The 21,032-nt window shown below is 46.2% G+C and overlaps 2 protein-coding genes across 5 annotated transcripts in view; both read left to right on the top strand.

The window, feature by feature from the left end:
* RNF185 (ring finger protein 185) overlaps positions 1–5,063 on the top strand; it is a 36,595-nt gene extending 31,532 nt beyond the window's left edge. For both annotated transcript variants that reach the window (XM_032395054.1, XM_032395055.1), the window contains 2 exons: positions 291–408; positions 2,368–5,063. In XM_032395054.1, the coding sequence (XP_032250945.1) occupies positions 291–408; positions 2,368–2,465 (216 nt within the window). In that variant the 3' untranslated portion in view covers positions 2,466–5,063. The remainder of the gene's footprint in view (positions 1–290; positions 409–2,367) is intronic.
* Positions 5,064–8,806: 3,743 nt separating this feature from the next.
* Positions 8,807–21,032, top strand: part of LIMK2 (LIM domain kinase 2) — a 57,901-nt gene continuing 45,675 nt past the window's right edge. For all 3 annotated transcript variants that reach the window (XM_032395004.1, XM_032395003.1, XM_032395007.1), the window contains exons 1-2: positions 8,807–8,964; positions 20,501–20,600. In XM_032395004.1, coding sequence (XP_032250895.1) covers positions 8,949–8,964; positions 20,501–20,600 — 116 coding nt within the window. In that variant the 5' untranslated portion in view covers positions 8,807–8,948. The remainder of the gene's footprint in view (positions 8,965–20,500; positions 20,601–21,032) is intronic.

Raw genomic sequence — 21,032 nt, forward strand, 5'->3', positions numbered from 1 at the left:
TGGGGAAAAACCTGGTGCTCTAAGAAGCCTGACTTGCATCAGCAGATTGTTTTACTTGGGCCAGAACCAGTCCTTTCTGGCATTCACAACTCCTTAGCTGGAACCCCTTGCAGGCCAGAAGGGCAGAGGGGCCACCGGGCCTTGCAGTCTAAATGGGAGGAAAAAATGTTCCCCTTTAGAAACAGGTGGCAGAGGGTAGGGAGGAGAGGCAGGTGCCACCTGCAGGTGACATGTTTGACAGGTGCAGGAGAAACATGCTTGTTCTTCTGAACTGCATTTCTTCCACACAGGGATTTCAAGGATTTGGATTTGGGGATGGTGGCTTCCAGATGTCTTTTGGAATTGGGGCATTTCCTTTTGGGATATTTGCCACAGCATTTAACATAAATGATGGGCGGCCTCCTCCAGGTAAGACCCTACTTCCTTGGTAATTCTGTTTGAAGGCTCCTTGGAATTTATTAGTATGCAGGTTACAGATAACTGTCACTGCTTGGTCAATCAGCCTTTTCAAAAATGTGAATTCTTTTCAGATTACTGGTAGTCATGATAATGTATATTGCCCACTTACTAAATATTACGCATGTTCAAAGTGCTTGTCATCACAAATGCAGGGGATCCTCACCACAAGCCTGTGGGATGGGTGTGCATTTAGCTCCGTTTTACAAATTAGAAAATGCTCAGTATGTTTCCAAGACCTACTCTGTGCCTATAAAATGAAAAAGAATAAAATGATATCCAGGATACCTAGCTGAAGAAAAGCCTAATCCTGTGCATGTACCATTTAGGGGCAGAGAGGAGAGAGGCAACCCACCAGGATTCAGGGCCTTTCTATTCTCTGGCATCTCTGTCCAGCTTCCCTCAGGATACATGTGGGGCTGGTTCCAAGCCCCACCCCTTTGGGAACCCTTTCTCCCTTTCTAGGTCTGTTACCTGCCACTACCTTTCTCTCTCCAGCCAGCTTAAGGGGCCAGCTGCATTCCATGTAGATCAGGGCAGCAAGGTGGGTGCCCTGTACTTTATCCCAATCTGACACCTGGGCCAAGATCCTTACCATGGAGTCTGCAGAGGTGCTAAGGTCATTTGAGCTCTGCTTGCACTCATTGGAACCTCATGGTCCAATGAGTGCTGGGCACAGTGTGTGGTACATAAGGGAGCAGTGTGTGGTTCCTGGCCAGGAGTTTATGCTCTTAGGGACAGAAACCTACTCCTGGGTCATCCCAGTTTTCCTCAGCCCCTACCCTGATGCTTGGCACATTGCAGGCAATCAGTAAGTCTTTGTTGACTGACCGCCTGCATGAATCATCAGAGCACCCACCTGGGGAATAGTACAGCCCCAAGAGATCTTGGAATGCCCTTCCTTACCTCCTCCACCTCAAAGGTTTCCCCTTCGTTTATGCATTTTCTCAAAGGAAGGAGACCCACAGGGCGGGGTGTGCTCTGCCCCGAAGGAGGGACAGGACAGTATGGCGGCAGCAAGAACCCACTTGGCAGCTTGCTTCCCTTCTTGCTTCAGGGCTCACCCTGGGTTCCTTAGGTAAAGAGTTCTACAGCCAGGCTGGACTCTGGATCACTTTTTCCCCCTGCCACAATCACAGTTTTCCTTTGCCATATTTGATAAAATTTGCCCATCCTGGATATAGATTTCTTACTCTCCTTCCCCCCAGGTCTGGACAGGGAGCTCTACATAGTAGCTTTTCTCAAAGCAGGGACGAGTGGAAGCCTAGCTCTGCCCCTAGCTTGCTGTGTGATGGATGAGACAAGTCACTTTGCTTGTCTGGGCTCTACTTCTGTCCTCTGGAAAAGGAAGGCACTGTATGTGGGGCTCTCTGCATGCCCCCCATCCCCCAGCTCAAAGTGCCAGAATCTAGAGACTCCATGACTCACAAGGGAGCATGCAGAGAGGCTGAGAGCATGACTGTGGGGCTCTGCCACTAACGCGTGAACCTTTTGATTTGGGGCAGGTCACCTCATACCTGTACTTCAATTTCTTCTTACACAAAATGGGAATACTAATACCCACCCAAGCCGTAATGTATGTACAAAACTCTTAGCACACAGAAGATGCTTAACAACAGCTTTTCTTTTATTATTTCCTCTAAGAGAGTTTCCTATTTAATTTACACCTGCAGACCAAACTGTCTTAGGATGAACTGGAGACCTTGTCCTCATTGTTATATTATTCCGCATATCTTCATAATTTCAGTTTTGTTTTGCCTAATGTTATTTGGGGTTTGGAAATCTTTTTAGCGTGCAGAGTTCTGATGTAAAGAGATGAAGACTAATGCTCTTGACTTCTGGCCCAAATGGGCAGCAGTGTGCACAGCTGCAGTGTTCTGACACCCTCTCTTCTCCCTCCTGTCTCTCCAGCTGTCCCTGGAACACCCCAGTACGTGGATGAGCAGTTCCTGTCACGCCTCTTCCTGTTTGTGGCCCTAGTGATCATGTTCTGGCTCCTGATTGCCTAGTGCTGGGCTCCCAGCCTATATCCATGGCAGGGCCTCTGGATTGGTGACATGCCACACCTACTCTTGATGTTTGGCTTCCTGGCTAATCCTGATCCCTGGAATCGGTGGGGTCAGTAACACATCAAGGAGTTTTGCCTCTCCATCAGAGCTTAAGGACTCAAGACCAGTTGTCAAGGACTTTGGAGTATGGCCACTGCTGTAAACACCCTGCTTATAACTACTCAGTCCTTGGCATTGAGTCATCTCTCATGAGTTACACCATGAAATCCTGTTCCAGCCAGCTCAGCAAGTCCTGACTCTGCACAAGAAAGAGGCAGGAAGAGAGAAACTGTCAGTACAATTTCACCTGCGTTTAATATTATAAAAACAAAGGGATGAACCAAATAGAAACTTTTTTTCATCTCTTTAAATACCCCTTGGTGAGTGGCCTCCAAAATCAGTGGACTCCTCATATAGAGAGGTTCCCCGCTCTGTATCCCAGTGCTGCTCTGCCCTATCTCCTCCTCCTCCTCAGCAGAAATGCAAGAAATTGCTGTCCTATAAAGATCATAATTGCAGCAGCTAAAGCTGGAGTCACTTCATGAATTCACCAGAGATCCAAAGATCTTTTATTGGCTCTGGGACGTGCTCAGTCTCTTTGGCTCCAGAGAGTGGCTTGAATGACCTCCTGGTTTCCTGGAGTAGATTATCCCCAGAGACATGTGGCTTCAGTCACAGATTTCCCATCATCTTTCCTCCCCAAATATAGGCGCATCTGCCAGAGGACGCATAGTGGAGACTACTGCTGAAGCTGGAACTGACTACTACTCATTAGGAAAGACCTGCCAGTGGGGCTCTGGTGGGATTTGGAGCTCTGATGCAGGAACAACTGAACAAGCAGCCCTGTCCCCAAGGCTACAAAAGCTCTGGGTGCATTCTCTCAGACCCACACAATGGAAACTGGCCGCCTTGTCATGTCAGCTCAGTTGCATGTTGAAGACCATCTTCCCCAGAAGCCAAATTGTCCTTTATGAAGAGGCAGGAGTGGGGAGACCCACATGTGACCCTGGTTTTGGTATGGCTTGAGTGGATACCCCTGAAAACTTACATCTATGCTAAAACCAGAGAGAAGCATGAAACTGCAGAGCAAGCAACTCTTGATGATTTTTAAAGCCAGGCAGCAGGGCCTAGAGACCCTCATCATGGTGATATGGTGTGGTCTTCCCCAGGAAATTTCCAGGGGAAATCATCTTCCTAAGCCCTTGACTTGTGTTTCCACTTCACAAACTTTTTCCTCAGAATCTGATTAAGGGAGTGATTCCAGGCAGCAGGACAGTTCACTTGTGGAATGGTTCTCACTGTGCTGGTCAGGCCTCTTCCTAGAAATCCAGCCCCTTCCAGCAGATTCCAGGGATCGAAGGAGATGGACTTCCTCTGGGGGCCTCTCTGTCACTACCAGTCCGCACTGCTCCTGGCTCACCCCCAGCCATAGCCAACAAGTGGTAGAAAGCCCCACCTAGTGCTTTTTTCCAGATGTGGCTCTGCATAGCATGTGGAAACCAAGACTTTGAGGAAGATGAGGGAAGTCTTCCTCCTCTCCTCTCCACAGGCCCCACCCCTTCCCCTCTGTGCCTGTCAGTGCCAGAGTTCAGTGTTTAATCAGACAAAATGTAAGTATTGAATAGGTGGTTTTGTTTGCCAAATCCATTTGGTAGGACTAAGCCACCAGCTTTACGGGTCCCTGATGGATTTTAAACATTCTTGGGACACCCACTCAAGAGTGCTCTTTTTATCACCTCCTGGAAGTCCCCAGAGTTGGGGAAGGGGGGGGGGGGGCTGTCTGAATTCTCAGCATAGGTGAATTGGTGGGATCGCTCAGTGTAGTAGCCCCACCTAGTGGTGAGAGAGAGGACAGTTAGATGGGCCCAACAGAAATGGGTTTCCAGAAGAAAGGTTAAAAAAGGGTTGTGGGATAGGAAGACAAATCACTTGGACTCTCTAACAAAGTAGTAAGCCCAAGAGAACTCCACCAGCAAGAGCATCCCAGGACCCTGTAAGCAGAGCCAGGCTGGTCATGTGCCCTTTGATTTTGAACCTTCTAGGTCCCCACTCACCCTCTACTAGGAGCTGGGGCAGGAGAGCCAACTTGGGACTGCTGGCCCAGCCCCAACAGGAAACCCCCTTCCCACCACCCCTCTGCAGGTTCACCACCTTGCCCCTCTGCCAAGGCAGTTTTCCTTTCTTTTGTGTGTTGTCTATGTTCTTGGCCTCCACCCACTCCTGCCACCTTTGTGGATTAGGACCAGGTCCCACCCACAGTCAGAAAATGACACCATGTACAGTGGCACACCTTGACCAGTCACTAATTTTCACTGTTGTGAAAGTGATTTGATTTAGAATTAAACAAATGGTTTTACATTACTGTGAGCTGTGGACTTGTCTGTGTAAGGGGGTTGGGCAGGGCATGAATGGGTCGGGGAGTAGTCACACTGGTCTGGCCTCTGGGAAACACCTCTGCATACATGGGAATGTCACATTGAGGAGCAAAGGCTTCAGGCAGCCATTGATAGTTAGAGATGAGAAGCGCTTCATACACAGCCCTGCCCAAGGTGTGACCCATCTGACAGCCCTGGTCCTGACAAAGTGTATGGAGTCCCTAAGCTTGCAGGCAACCAAGATGGAGCTTAGCTTGTGGACAGTCAGAACCTTGAGGACAATGACAGGTTATTCAGTGTCTGCATCTCTTCACATGTTCTGCAGTCGGGCAGGTGGGCCCCCGGCCAAGCCCTCTACCTGGAGCAGGGGCTGTGCAGTTCCTTGAGGTTCCTCAGTAGCACAATATGAGATAGAAGATAGTGAGGTTACAAACCTTGCCCAGCCTCAGGCTCCCCAGCACACCAGAGCTACAGGTCATCCCTCTGAAAAGGTCTCTTTTCTCCCTCTCTTCCACTTTGACCTAGGAGTTATGAAGTTGAATAGGACCAAGATTTGGTAGGAAATGCAAAGGTGAGGGATTTCCCAGAACTGAGCCCAATAAGGAATGGAAAACAAAACATACACTGAAGTAGAATAGGACAGTAAAGCCTCTATGTACCAATGACCCAACCCCAACAATCAACTTGTGTCCAATCCTGTTTCATCCCCACCCTCACACTGCTTCCTCTCTCCTGCCTGGACTATTTAGAAGGAAATCCTTAACGACTGAGTCACCCTGGCGCCCCTCTATTAAGTATTTTAAATATGCATCTCAATGGTAAGGATTTTTTAAAACATATCCAAATGGTATTTAATGTACCTTAAAAAATTAATAATTCCTTAACGTCATCATATATCCAATCATTGCTCAAATCTTCCTAGTTCTCTCAACTTTTTTGTTCAGTTTACTTGCACTGAGATCCAAATCAGATCCATACCTTGCTATTGGATTTCTCTTAAGTCTGTTACATCCATAGGTTCCTCTTTTCTTTCTCTTGCACTTTATCTGTTAAAGAAACCAGTTCATTTGTCCTGTTGAGTTTCCCACAGCTTCAGTTTTGCTGTATGCATCACTGTGGTGTTAATAAGCTCCTCCTACTCTTGTATTTCCCGTAAATTGGTTGTTAGATCCAGAAGCGTGACCAGATTCAGGCTTGGTTTTTTGGTATAACTATGTCATAAATGGTAGTGTATACTTCTTGTTGTATCATTTCAGGAGGCACATAATGCCTGGTAGTCCCTCTTTGTGATGTTAACAGCCCTTACTAATCATTGTCTAAAACAGCACCGTCCAACAGAATTTTCTGTCATGATGGAGATGTTCTCTATCTGCACTCTCCAACATAGTAACCACTAGGCACATGTAGCTAGCAAGCACATGAAACATGGCCCCTGGACTGAGGAACTTAATTTTCAGTTCTGTTTCATTTTAACTTAAATAGCCACATGTGGCTAATGGCTATCCTATCAGTGCGGATTTCAATTAATTTACAGGGTTTGCAAAATGATATGATTAAAAATGATGTGTTAAGCATTTAGAAACGAGTGCATTTCTGGGTAGAATAGGACAACAAAATTACAGAGAACATGGAGGGGTTATAGGAATAGCAGAGTGGTACAAGGGCAGAATGTATTCAGGAAAAAGAGTCCTGGAGTGAAGGGAATAGGGAGAGAAGGCTGCAAAATGAGATGTAGTTCGCTCATGAGGGCCTGGTTTGGCCTTTATTATTTTGTTGGCAACCAGGAACTGTTGAAGATTTTTGAGAGGCAGAGTCTGAACCTTAAGGTGGTTTTCAATGTCCAGGTTCTCATTTCTATAGGTCCAAAGAGTTGATTGTGAGTCAGTCAGCAGGATCTGGCCTCAGAGACTGACCAAATTATGGTCAGGTAATCAAACTGTGAACAGGTGACTTGGACACTAGAAACCCACATCTTACCCAGGACTTTTCTGTCCTCCAGAAGTCCCCCTCGCATTCACAAGTGATCTTACACTATTCTTTGGATCTATATTGGAATAGTATCTCTTCGTTATACCATTTCTGTAGATTGCTATTTTCTTTCTTTACATTTCAATTTGTATTTCTCAAGGAATACCTAAACTTCCCCTCTGGAGGGAACTTGGGGGAATTGGTTATCCCCCCACTCACTGCTAGTGAACACCAGGAGGCTGGAGGTGGGAAGGAAGTGGAATGAGAGAGAAGACGGAGAAGAGACAGACCTGGGTGCCTTGCTGTGGGGCAGAGGAAAGGGAAGACAAACAGGGGTCTTGGTTCCAAGGCTGCCAGTGCCCATGAACCTGGGAAAATACAGCATAACTTCTTTGCATGTGCAGGGTGAATAAAATCCCTGCTTCCTTCTTTGCATGTGCAGGGTGAATAAAATCCCTGCTTCCTTTTTGCTAGCCACAAGGTGGCTTGTCAGAGTTCCCTGGATCCCTGTCACTTTAATTCAACACACAATCCTGTGGTTACTATAATCAGACCAGAGACTTCCTCAAACTGTAAAACCAACCACTGGAGGGTTCCCAGGAATTAAAGGAAGTCGGGCACATCCCCTCCCCCACCCCCTCAGCACTTTCTCCACACTCAGGACTTCAGGAGCCACCTGACACAACCAGAGGAGAACCAACTGACCTGCATCCGGTTTGGATTACAGAGGGCCGGAAGAAAGAATTGTGCTCACCTTTGCTTACTGGAACCAGATGCAGCAGGATTGAACTTTGTCCTTGGTGGGGGCATCATGACCCATTTCCTTGGGCCCCATCCCTGCCTCTTCCTGGTCATTTGGACACTTTTCCCATGACCTAAATCCAGTCTAAGGAAATGACAGTTGCCAAATACCCAGCACCAGAGAATCAAACGGGAGGGACCGCAGGTCCAGCTGATGTAGCCCACCCTTTGTCACGTGGAGGGCCCCAATTCCCTCCCAAGCCCAGTGAAGCGAAGTGGTTTTCAAGGCCCCTCAGCCAACTAACAGCTGCCAGGAGCCAGTCAGCTATTCTAACTCCTTGTCCAGTGCTTTCTCCTCCACAAAGAGGAGCCAGCAGGGCAAACTCACTCCACAAGTGTTTCCTTTGGTCTACATGGCATTTTTAAAATTTCTGAATGTTACCAACATTTAAAAAGTAGGAAAATTCACCTAAATACCTGGAGTTTTGGCTTGTCTTGAAAAATTGGAAGATCTGGTGTGCTGGGATTCATTTATATACCTATTTGGCTTCAAGAAGGATCTGCCTCTGGAATGTGGTTGCACCACCTTCATACCATTTTTGACCTAGAGATTATCTACTGAGTGCCAGCTTACTCAGTGGTGCAGATAAGTGGCTTCTCTGAGCTGGAAGCTTCTAAGAAGAGTCCACCCTCAATCCCCAAAGTTTTGTGGGGTAGCTTCTCCATATTCATTTTTTTTAAGATTTTTATTTTTAAGCAATCTCTACACCCAACGAATTTACAACCCTGAGATCAAGAGTCACATGCTCTACTGACTGAGCCAGTCAGGCACCCCTTCATATTCATATTCTTGATCCCAAACACTCTACTGGAAAGAGCTTTTGCCTGGGAGTTAGGAGACCTGGGTTCCCATCTCACTTCTGCTTCTAATGAGCTGAGCCATTTCGAGGTAGTCAAACTTGTTCCCTCGGGTCCTCAGCTGCCCGCATCTGTAAAATGGGCTGAGGGTCCTCTGTTGAGACCTCCAGGTTGTCCCGAGGACTCTCCTGACAAGCCACCTCACGGCTGCGCACAACCACCTTTACCAGCTCCGCGCCGCTCGCAGTAGGAGGCGCCAGGGCCCCCACAGAGCCCGAGCCAAGGGGCGGGGCCTGGCCCGGGGGCGGGGCGTCGGCGGGGCGGGGCGTCGGCGGGCGGGCCCCGGTGCCAGGTGCGATTTGGTCCTCTCCGGGCGCCGTAGGCGGTACATCCCGCTTGCGCCCGGGGCTGAGGTCCTCCCGCGCCTGAGGCGGCTGGCAGCGGGACCTGAGAGGAGCTGCTGCGGTCCCCGCCACCTCCCTATTTCCGCGTCCCCGGGACCATGGCCGCGCAGGCGGGTAAGGAAGGGCCTCCCCGTCCTGTCCCGCCGTTATCTCGGAAGCCCGGCCCAAGACGCCTGAGGGGACCTGGCAGCCTCGGGGGTTTCGGGCTGAGTGGACTCCCGTGGGTTCCCGCTCCTTAGCAGGAGAATTGGCGGGGGGGGGAGCACAACGCTCCTCGAGGAGGTTGTGGAGCTTCGGGAATTGGGGGACCGGAGACAGAAGGCTCCGAGGAGCAGGCGGTTTGGGCAGTTTTCTGAGAGTTGAGGTCCCTGGAGGAAGGGATGCAGGCTCTGTCAGGGGGCCAGCTTTTTTTGTGGATCTGGTGACCACAGGCCCTCAAATTAAAACTCATTTTAAGAAAGCTGGGGGCCTGGGTTCCCTTGGAATGAGGGATATGTGGAATATGGGGAGAGCGGGATCCTCAGGGTTCGGGGCAAAAATAAAGGGATAGAGAGTTACCCTGGGTTCTCGGTTTTCTGTGGAAAGTGGGGGATAGTATGACTTCTCTGACCGGATCCAAGGCTTCTCGCGGATATCTTGGTGCCTGTGATGCCCTGGTCTTAGGGCTCTTTGCAGGAACCCGGAGTGTGGGCTCCCTTGGAGTTTAGGACACGGATTAGGGGTTAGGGAGAGATTGGAGCATTCTTCCTGGGGAAGGTAGGCCCCGCGGGGTTCTGGGCCCTCCATGGGAGCTAGGTCCTCCCTTGGCTTCTCTGAGACAAGAGAGAAATGTCCAGAGGTGAAGGGTAGTTTTAGGGTTAGGTTAGCCAGACCTGCAGTCTCTTCCCAGTCACTTCACACACCACCCTGCAGCTTCCTGCCTTCCTGGCCTGTCCTCCCTGCACCAGGACTATCTGTTGACTATGTTTCCCGGCCACCTGTGTGGGTGGCCCGGCCTCTAGGTCGACCAGGGTCAACGTCCAGAAGCTTTCTAGAGGTGGCAGGAGGGATTGGTGGAGGAGGGAGGCTGTCTTGGATATCTGCCCCAACTTCCTGGATTTCAGCCTGTGGACAGTCACTTCCTCCATCCTGAATACAAGGACCAGGCCACACATGGGTCACTTCCTCACCATGGAAGCATGGGATTTTTCTCCCCATTCTTGATAATAGGCTTCTGGAGAAGGAGGGCTAGGGGTATAAATGTTCCCTGTCCCTTTCTCTGATTTTTTTTAGCTTCCAGAGTTCTTCAGCTCAAATGATTTCCAGTGACTTTTTCTAACCTTTGTGTACATAAATTCCCTGTTTTGAACCTTGATTCACAGAAACTTGTAAAAGATCTTAGAGTGTAGTAGTGTTTATTAGATTCTCTGAATGAACCAAAAAGCTTTCTAGAGGTATTAAAGTGTCTAGGTGCATTAGTTTAGACATTTGTCCATAAAAATATTTGTTGGATACTTCTGTGCCACAAACTTAACCAAGCACTGAGTAGTATAATGATGAACAAAATGGACACAGTCCTTGCCTTTGTGGTGGTTACAGTTCTAGAGACAGAGAGTAAATAATTGAGGTAACAATGGAGATAAATGCTATAATAATTGAGATAAACAATGGAGGTAAGTGCTGTAAGAGTGTGTGTGGGGGGGGGGAGAGTGAATAGAGGATACTTTTCCTTAAAAAAGCAAATGTATTTAGGTCCTTGAGGATAAGTAGAAATTAGTGCATCAAAGAAAGGGCAAAGAACATTCCAAGTAGATGGAACAGCATAAAAAGGTGACTTTGAAGAGTTGAGAGTAGGCCAATATGGCTTTTTTTATGTCTGGGGAGACTCGGACTCAGAAATGACTTGTTCAAGGTTCTGTAGCCAAGTAAATGGCAGTGGTCAGAGTTCGTATTTTCCAACTTCAAATTCAGTGCTTTACCCTCTCACAAACACCAGAATCCTTTATTATCACAAACACCAGAATGAAGTTGTCCCTTGGAGTCAGAGAAGGAAGTGGGGCTTAAACTTTTACTTGTTCTGTCCAAACTGTTCCAAGACAACTCAGATTCCTGTGTAACAGGAGAATCAACAACAAAGAAAGCAAATATTTACTGAGTACCTGTGATGTCTAAGGCACTGGGCTGGGCCAAGTTCTACCTCTTAAAAATTTTAACAGATGCTAGAGCCAGAAGAGAGCTTGAGATAATGTAACTCTCCTTATTTTACATATGAAGAAACCTAGGGAGAAAAATGGATTCGTCAAGGGTCATTCAACTAATGGTAGAGCCAGGACTAACCTAGGATTTCTCCTCCAGTGCTCTTTCTGATATTCCAGGCTGCTTGAGATATAGAGTCTGGCACACAAAAAGTCCTTAGTAAATATTTGTGGAAATGAATAATACGTGGTTTGTCCCTTTGAGAGATTCACTGTCTATTGAGAGGAATTAAGGGGAAAAAAAGGGCAAATCAAAACAAACTATTAGAAGGCCTGTATGTGATAACATTATAGAATTTCAAAGGTAGGGGAGAGCTCTCTTCATACATCCATTCCAACAAATATATATTGAGTTCATACTATGTGCCAAGCACTTCTATGCCCTGGCGGATACAACAGGAAACAAAACAGACCAAATCCCTTCCCTAATGGAGTGTATGGTAGGAGAGATAGACAATATGTAAATATATGAATATCAAACATCAGGGATAAGTGCCCTGAAGAGAAATAAAATAGGATAAAGTCATAGGGACAGTGGGAGGTCAAGGAAGCCTCCCTGATTAATGACATCTAAACAGAGAAATGAAGCAAGGGAGTGAGCCATTTGGATATCTGGGGAAATAACATTTTAGGCAGAGGGAATAAAAGGGAATGAGCAAAGGCCCTGAGCCAGGAATGTGCTTGGCATTCTGAAGAACAGCAAGTTGTCCAGGGTGGCTACCAGATTTGGTCAGGAAATGCTGACCAAAATTTGAGGTAAAATTTGAGAAGTCTTAGGTGGATTAAAAGTGGTATGGGGGGTGGGGTGGGGTATGATATCCTGGTAGGGAAGAAACTGGAAGTAGGATGCATAGCTGGGCAAGTTTCAAGGTTTTCACAAAGGATGGTGAATTGATATGTGTGGTAGAGGCAAGAATGCACAAATAGGGGAATTATAGGAAGTGAAAGATAAAGCTGAGATGGTAGGTAAAGCCAGACCGTGTAGGGTTTAATGCTAGACTTGTGGAATTTTTCAGTCTACAGTAGAGACCATAGGTTTAGAGGCAGGGAGAGTCATGATGTATTTTATTTTTGACTATCAATCTGGCCTTTGTGGGCATGATGGATTGGGCAAGGGTGAGGAAGGCACTAATTTGGGGGTGGGTACAGTGGGCCCTGAGCTGAAGTGTTAATGATAGGAATGGGGAAGAAGGCACGGACCACAGGAATTACCTCACGTTGGGCAGGGCAGGGTAACTTGGATGGCCGTGGATATGGGATGGAGGGAGCGACATAGGGTCCGAGAGGACCACAGTTTTTTTTTGTGTGTGTGTGTTTTTTTTTTAAGGACCACAAAGTTTTAGAGCTGAAAAGAAATCTATCATGTTCAAGGGGCTGTATTAGGCTTTCCACATTCCTGGTGGGTTTTCTGTGTCTTCTGGAGGCTGAGCTTATTCCCATTGCAGGGCTGGCTTTTGATCAGTGCAAATCTGGAAAGGGCTAGGGTTCAGGGGCATGTTAGAAGGGGTGCAGCATCACTTTGGCATTTCAGTGAGAGGACCTGGAGCTCTAGCATTCTTTTACAAGCCTATCATCCTTCTCACTCTTGACCTTTGTTTATATAGGAACAAGAATTAGACTCTTTTACCTATTAATCTGTACCCAGCGGGAGCTAGAACATGAAACCATTGCCTAGTTCTATTAGAGTATACCTTGAGCATCCACCCTGGCATTTTATTGTCAAGTCTTTCTGCCTGTAATTTCTTTTTTCTAGGAAAGAAAATCTAAAATATAGTTAAAGACATAAACTTTGGAGTTAGCAGACCTGTGGTCTAAACCCAGCTCTAACACTTGTTAGTTGAGCATTTCAGCTTCGTCTTCATAAAATGGGAACAGTAATAGTCTGTCTTCGTCTTACAGGATCTTTATATTCTATTAATTCATGCTCGCATGGTGCTTAGGACACCACTGTCATATTATAAGGATCAAAGTAGTTGGGTTTTTTTCCCGTATCATTGACAATGGGTAGAGAAATGCGGTTTGGGAATATATTAACTGGTTAACCAGTTCTCTGATAAGAAAATGCCTTCCCCCAGATAAGAAAATGCCTATTCATTCACAGTTAAGTAGACTTATGGTTGGAAGGGAGAACCTGAACGCTCGAAAGCCACAGGAACCATCTGTCTCATTTGTTTCTCTACCAAGTATCTTATTACTTTACCAAGTTTGCCCTGCTCTCAGCACCTGGTTTGTCCCTCTCTGACATGTGTTATTTCTATACACATCCTTGTCTCTTACACTTCATGACTACTCACCAAGGGCCCCAGAAGTTCATGACCTAGTCTTTGTCTTGCACATGGGCATATAGAAAACATTCGCTGAATTTGTTTTGAAAACATTCCCTTCAGATTTTAGAGGTTAGTGTAATTCAACTCAACCTTTTCCCTAGCCAACCCTCTAGATATACGTGAAAGAAAAAAGAAAAGCTTTCAGTTGCCAACTAAGTGCCAGGCACTGCAGGAGGTATTTTCACATACATTAAGTTATTTCTCTTAATCTTCTTGGTAATCCTGTAAGGTAGGTGGTTATCCTCTTTTTAAAGATTAAGGGACAAGTTCAGAGAGATTAAATAATTTGCCCATGGACGCAGAAACAGGTTTCAAACCTAGGTCTAGCTCCAGCTCTTCTGCTTGACCCTTACAAAGTTTTCCTAATAAAATAAAAGGCAGATGGGAACAACATCAAGAATGAAACCTTCTGAGATGTCTGTGTATGTGCCTTAACCTGAAAAATGAGAGGCCCCTGGTTTGGTGTCGCCGATGCAGAGCTAGAAGGAATAATTTGATCCCTCCTCTTAGGAAGGAAGAATATAAGGTTCACAGAAGTCCAGAAGCTCCTTTAAAAATCATCTAATCTTTTTTTACACTCCCCTTGGTAGTATTTGGTAAGCTAGTGAGGAGGAAAACCCTTTGGGATACAAGGGAGAGTATCTAGAGGAATGTTAATCATACTGTTAAGTCTTATTGGTACTCACTTCATTAAGGTGTGATCTTTTCTCTCTTGGCTGTTCCCTACCAGTTGCTGCCCTGCCCCTCTGCTTCCTGCTTTATCCTGGGACAAGTGGGATTTATACACCTGACCCGCCAGTTCCCAGGGTGCACAGCAGTTACCGTACTAGTTGTTTTGTGCTGCACTGAATTGGCTGGGTTTTGTTCCTGGTTCTCATTGTCTAGTGGAACATGAGAAGCATCAAAGATTTTTCTCAAATGAAAGGATCTGTGCATGTTGGTTCAGGCTAGGCTTTATGGTCTCCTGAGCTTTCAGTGCCTGGAAATTTCTCACCACTTTGAAGTCTGAAAAGGACTGGTTTACAGAAACCCAGCTCTTAGACCAAGATTAAGGTGAACATTAGTGTCTTGTGAGAAATGCACAGGCAGAGCTGCGGTACCAGGCTGAGCCCTTCCACTGAATAACTGTGTAGTCTTAAGCAAGTCCTAACTTGTCTGAGGCTGCATATGATAATAAAAATGCAACTGGTCTGGTAGTTTCAGAACTTGGGTTTGAGCCCCTCCTGGACTAGCTTTCTGATGGTTAGGCAACCTGAGTCTCCTTCTTCAGGCCCATTTTTCTTTAAGAAAAATAAAAGGACTGGACTAGAGTAGATGATTTTTTTTTTTAAGTTTTTTTTTTTTTAAGATTTTATTTATTTATTTGACAGAGACAGACACAGCGAGAGCAGGAACACAAGCAGGGGTAGTGGGAGAGGGAGAAGCAGGCTTCCCGCAGAGCAGGGAGCCCGATGCGGGGCTCGATCCCAGGACCCTGGGATCATGACCTGAGCCGAAGGCAGACGCTTAACGACTGAGCCACCCAGGTGCCCCTAGAGTAGATGATTTTTAAAAGCCCTTCCAGCCTTACCATCCTGTCATCCTACTCCCTACCCCAGTGGATTCAGGGATTATTTGAGGGCCATGTCACCAATTATTAAGTTGGGAGACAGAAGTGTGTATAAACTGAATATATATATATTTTAACTAAATATATCTTATGCCAGGATTCAAAAGATCCTGAAGGTGAGAATCTTTGTAATGAGCCATTTGTTGTAATTCTCCCCTCTTTGCATTGCACATTTACAACTTCTTTAAAGCAACAGATTCCGGTAATAACTGTAAAAGCAGTTTTCTGATTATTAAACACTTAATAAGGACCACTTATTGTTTTGAGGCCGCTGGGGACATTTACTTAATCAAACTCCCTTTCTGGCCTCTGACAATTAGTAGGCACTGTTGATAAGTCTGCAAATATGAGAAGTAAACACTACAGAGGTAGAGGGTGAAGGTCCTGGTACAATGAGGTATTTTCCTAGATGAAATATTTCCCAGGCAGACTGGACTCTGGATTGGTCTTTCATTGGGCCTCACAGAAATCTCCAGGACTTTGTATTATTATATTTCTCTTGCATTCCTTAGAATAAAGGTTGTAAAAGAGTTGGGGCCCCTGGCTGGCTCAGCTGGGGAAACATGCGACTCTTGATCTTGGGGTTGTGAGTTTGAGTCCCACGTTGGGTGCAGAGCCTACTTTAAAAAAAAAAAAAAAGTTGTAAGAGAGTTAGGATCATCAACTTTCAGGGCTGTAGGGAGCTGAAGAAGCCAAGAGTTTTCTTTTGAAGAGTATCTGGGCTTGAGAAGCTGAAAGCTTTGGATGAATATTCTTGCTCAGGTACTTAACTGAAAAACAGTGTGAATGCTCAACAGATAAACTGAGGCCTGTGCATCTACATGTGACTTTACCCATAGGTAGTCATCCTGAGAGCCTGAACCCTTATTCAATGGAATCATTCCTGCTGACCGTTGGAGCTTATCTTTGGAGATTACCTTCATAGTTGACAGTTGGATCCAACTTTTCAGTTGGATTTGCCACACAAAGGAGTGTCTCTTCTGCATCAGGTTTCATGCTAGGCTCTGGAGATTTGAAGATGATCAAGATGCAGTCTTTGTCCTTTAGATCTAGGAGTGGGGATGGGGGACACAGAGAGGGAGGGACTGAAGGAAATAGAAACATAATGAACTATAATTACAAAACTAATGATGTAAAGCAGGTATAGACAAAGTGAAAAAAGTCCCCCTCTGGGGGACCATCAAAGAAGGATAGAAGTTCGATTAAGGAAAAAGGTGGTAGGGGTGCCTGGGTGGCTCAGTCATTAAGCGTCTGCCTTCGGCTCAGGTCATGATCCCAGGGTCCTGGAATCGAGCCCCGAATCGGGCTCCCTGCTCGGCGGGAAGCCTGCTTCTCCCTCTCCCACTCCCCCTGCTTGTGTTCCCTCTCTCGCTGTCTCTCTTTATCAAATAAATAAATAAAATCTTTTTTAAAAATTATGTTAAAAAAAAAGGTGGTAAAGTATCTTATACACAGAATAGCTTGAGACGTGAATGTCAGGATGCAAGAAGATGAATGTGTGCAGCAGAAACAGAAAATAGATCAAGATGTGATTAAAGCATCTCTTTGTAACAGATGATGAGAAATAAAGTTCTTTGGGGCCACCTTGTAGAGGGCCATTCATTCCTTTAATAAATGTTTGCTGAAGGACTACAGTAGACCAGGGACCTGTCTTGGTTCCCCTAGTCCTTTGGAGCTGACAATAGCCGACTTTAATGATGTGTGAGGAGTTTGCATTCCTACCTCCGGACCTTTGCACATGTCTTCCCCCTCACCCCACCCCAGTCTCCAGTGTTATCCTTCCCTCCTCCTCTTTGCCTGGTTAATTCATATTTGTCCTTCAGAGCTAAGCTTGAAAATTATTTCCTTAAGGAATACTTGTTTGCCCTTCCCCACCCCCATTTTCCTAGTTATGAACTTGATTTCTCCTTCATACCACTTGCCCCCATTATATTATTGTTTCATATCTATGTTAAATCTGGGGCACCTGGGTGGCTCAGTCGGTCTAAGCATCTGCCTTCGGCTCAGGCCATGATCCCAGGGTCCTGGAATTGAGCCCTACGTCGGGCTCTCTGCTCAGTGGGGAGCCTGCTTCTCCCTCTCCCTCTGCCTGCCATTTCCCCTCCTTATGTTCTCTCTCTCTCTCTGTCAAAAAAAAATAAATAAAATCTTTAAAAAATATATCTAGGTTAAATCTCTTTCTCATTTGCTGCTCTTTCCCCAGAACCGTGTTAGACACATAGTTGGCATGGAATTAATATTTGCTGCAAGAATGACTAAGGTGTGTCCGTTGAATTTAGCAATAAGCGGTCACTTTGGCCCTTGGTGAGACAGTTTCAGAGAAATGGTGGGGGTGGAGGTCAAGGAAGTGAGGAAATGAGGGCAGTGATGTGTAGATAACTTTTTAATATGTGTGGCTGTGAAGGGAAGAAGGGTGGTAGCTGGAGCAGAAAACAGGGTCCAGGTTTTTTTTTTAATGGGAAAGACTTGAACTAATGTAAATGGTAATTGGAAGGAGCCAGTGGAGAAGGGAGTAGTGGTAGAGATAACGGAAAGTGCACATCTTCTGAGAGATGGGATAGGATAGAATCTAGGAGTGCCATGCTAAACAGTTGAGCCTTGCTTCTGTAGACACTGGGGAGTCTGGGGAAGCCAGTTAAGACTGGGAAAAGAAGCCAAAGATCTGAACTCAGGCTGTGGTGAAGGACAGGGAAGGATTGGAGAGACATTTGGAAGGTGGAACCAGGTGGATATGAGAGAAGGGAGTAGGGCTCTTGATTTTGTACCTCTAGAGCCTAGCACAGAGCAGGTGCTAAATAAGTGTTGATCGGATGGCTTTGGGTTTATCAAGACTGGAGAAAGGGCAGGCTCTGGAGGGTGTGTCAATAACAAGTCATCTTGAGTATCCTCATAGTGGAAAGTCCTGATTATTTTTGAATTTTGTAAACAGCCAGAAGTTATTGAGGGCCAAGATGCTGAATTGTTGAGTAAGTGGGTGGTCAATTTAGAGACCATTCCTTTGGGTTAAAAAGTAAAAATAAGAAACAAGATGTGGCTTAAAATAATGAGATTTGCTGGGGATAGGACACAGCAGTTCAAAAACTGACCTAAAAGCCCTTCCCTTTAAGAGTTCCAAAAATGTTTCAAACCTGGCAGATTCACTTGGATGTCTGTCTTCATTGAAAACCTTATGGGGGCGCCTGGGTGACTCAGTCGGTTAAGTGTCTGCCTTTGGCTCAGGTCATGATCCCAGGGTCCTGGGATTGAGCCCTGCATCGGGCTCCCTGCTCAGCAGGGGAGTCTGCTTCTCCCTCTCTCTCTGTCCCTCCCCATACCACTTGTGTTCTCTCTCTATCACTCTGCTCTCTCTCTCAAATAAATATCTTTTTTTTTTTTTTTAAGATTTTATTTATTTATTTGACAGAGAGAGAGGTAGTGAGAGCAGGAACACAAGCAGGGGGAGTGGGAGAGGGAGAAGCAGGCTTCCTGCCAAGCAGGGAGCCCAATGTGGGACTCGATCCCAGGACTCTGGGATCATGACCTGAGCCAAAGGCAGACGCTTAACGACTGAGCCACCCAGGCACCCAATAAATAATCTTTAAAAAGAAAAGAAAACCTTACTAATTCATTGCTTGCCCACTATCCATAACCCAATTTGAATAAGTTTCTCAGACTTTGTGCCTTGGGGTTTGTGAGGATAATAGCGCATTCTCTGGGTCACTACCACCTAAAAAATCAAAAAGGCCCCTCTTGAGAGTCCGAGAATTTTTAGATTCATGTGGTGATCTCTCCTATCACTGTGGAACTGGAGGAGAGGAGCAGGTGGGTCAAGGTTTTAAAGCCTTCTTGTTTAACTCTCCTCTGGGGTATGAGGACAGCTGCCTGTGTCCTGGCTGCCCCAGAATGCTGCTAAGCAATCTTGAAGTGTCCGGAGCTGTGCATTGTCTATTCATGACCCCTGTGCCTGTGAAACAGGGTTCAGTGACTGTCACTGTGCCTGTGGCAGTCTGGAGTTACCCAGAGAGAACAAAGCTGCATACACGGAGCGTACAAGGGAGTCTTGTAACAACCTTGTCCTGCTTTCTAGGGCTGAGTCAGGTACCACAGCTTGATCTCAGCTGCCTTCTTTATTTCAAGAAGTTGGCATCTAAGCCACAGCAGGAGTGTTGTGTTTTGTCCCTTTTGGAGGGACATGGATTCACTCTGTGTTATTGCCTATGCTAATCTCTCAGCCTACACAGCCCTTCCCCATCCTTTCTCAGCCTCTGGCAAATCTTCCCCATCCTTCAAGGTTTAGCTCAAGTATTAGCTTCCCTTACAAAGACTTTCCTGACTTCCCTAAGTGGAATGAGCAGGAATCAACGTGGTGGAGTGAGTGGAGAGAGCATGGACTTCAGGATGAGTTGGGCCTGAGTTGGAATGCTGAATCTGCTGCTTGGCCTGACACCCCCTAGCCCCGGGTTTCAGTTCTCCCACCCCTTAAATGAATTTAATACCTGTTTCACATGATTGTTTTGAGAATTACATGCGATTGGGTCTCTGAAAGCACTAGCACAAGCCTTGGTATATAGGAGGTGTTCATTAAATGTTCTTTCCCTTCTATACCCATAACTTCTTTCTCCGAACCAAAATAGCATTTTGCTTCTAACTCTGAAATAACATCTAAGGGAAAAATTACAACATGGAAGAAGGATTCTTTTTCAGTGGATTTGCTCCTTGAAGAGCAGAGATGATGTTTTTGTTTTTTTAAAGATTTTATTTATTTTTTGACAGAGAGACAGCGAGAGAGGAAACACAAGCAGGGGGAGTGGGAGAGGGAGAAGCAGGCTTCCCGCTGAGCAGGGAGCCCCATATGGGGTTCAATCCCAGGACCCTGGGATCATGGCCTGAGCCGAAGGCAGACGCCCAATGACTGAGCCACCCAGGCGCCCCAAGAGCAGAGATGATGTTATCCAGCAGTCTCCAACATAGAGCTTGGAGAGGTCCCATGGGCCATGATGTTGGTTGAATGAATGAGCTCTTGCACTCAGTGATGGAATATCTATACAACGAGGGCTTTTGAGGAATAGGAAAAGGCAATAACACGTTCAACCCAGAGAAGTTTTTCTGGGTGCTTCCTGGGAATAGTCATAGGAAGGGCTGACCCTGAAAAGAAAGAGACCTTGTTCATTTCATCTACTCAGAGCTATAATAAGCAAGGGCTGAAATTCTAGGGAAAGGCAGGTTTTGTTTCATTGGAAAAAGGAACAATCAGAACCATTTCTAAAAAATGGAATGAGACTCAACTTTTGAGGCCATGAATTCCCTGTCCCTGGGGAGATGAGCAAGCTGGATAAGTGCTTACCAGAGATCTTGTGGAGGAGGGAATTGTGCATTTATCAGAGCACTGGCCAGCCCTTTCATTATAGGTCCGTTAACTCAGTCTAATTCTGCACGGTAGGAGTCCCGTCCCTGTACATCCTGCTACTTTGGGCCTCTAAACTCCCTGGTTTCGTGTGCAGGGGAAGATACCTGGAAGTGTCGGGGCTGTGGGGACCATGTCGCTCCAAGCCAGAGGCGGTACAGGACTGTCAACGAAGCCTGGCACAGCTCTTGCTTCCGGTAAGTGGGTTTGTCCTCCTGTCTTTGTCAGTGTCCTACAGGCCAGCCACTCCTTCATGTTCTGGAAAATACAGAAGTTTCTGACTTGACAGTTCCCATTTTGGTGTGGGTTGAGGGGAGGGGGAGGGATGTGCCAAGGAAGAGCACATGAGCCAATATCTGGTGTGAAAGTGAAAGAGCCACAAATGGGCCAGGTACAGCTAGAAGTAGGGTGAAGGGATGGGAGCAGCCCTTTCTGGGGTGTCTCAGCACCACCCTCATTTTACAGATGAGGAAACTGAGACCCAGAAAGAATGACTTTCCCGCAGCTACACTACTGATTATGCAGGTGCCTTAAGGGTTGTTTTTAGTGCAGTTGGCAGAGCCAGCCCTTCACCACAGGATGCTTCCCTAGTTTCTTGCTTTTTGTTATCTAATTTTATTTTAGCTCTT

This window comes from Phoca vitulina, unplaced genomic scaffold (genome assembly GCF_004348235.1).
Source record: "Phoca vitulina isolate PV1807 unplaced genomic scaffold, GSC_HSeal_1.0 scaffold82, whole genome shotgun sequence".
Lineage (NCBI taxonomy): Eukaryota > Metazoa > Chordata > Mammalia > Carnivora > Phocidae > Phoca > Phoca vitulina.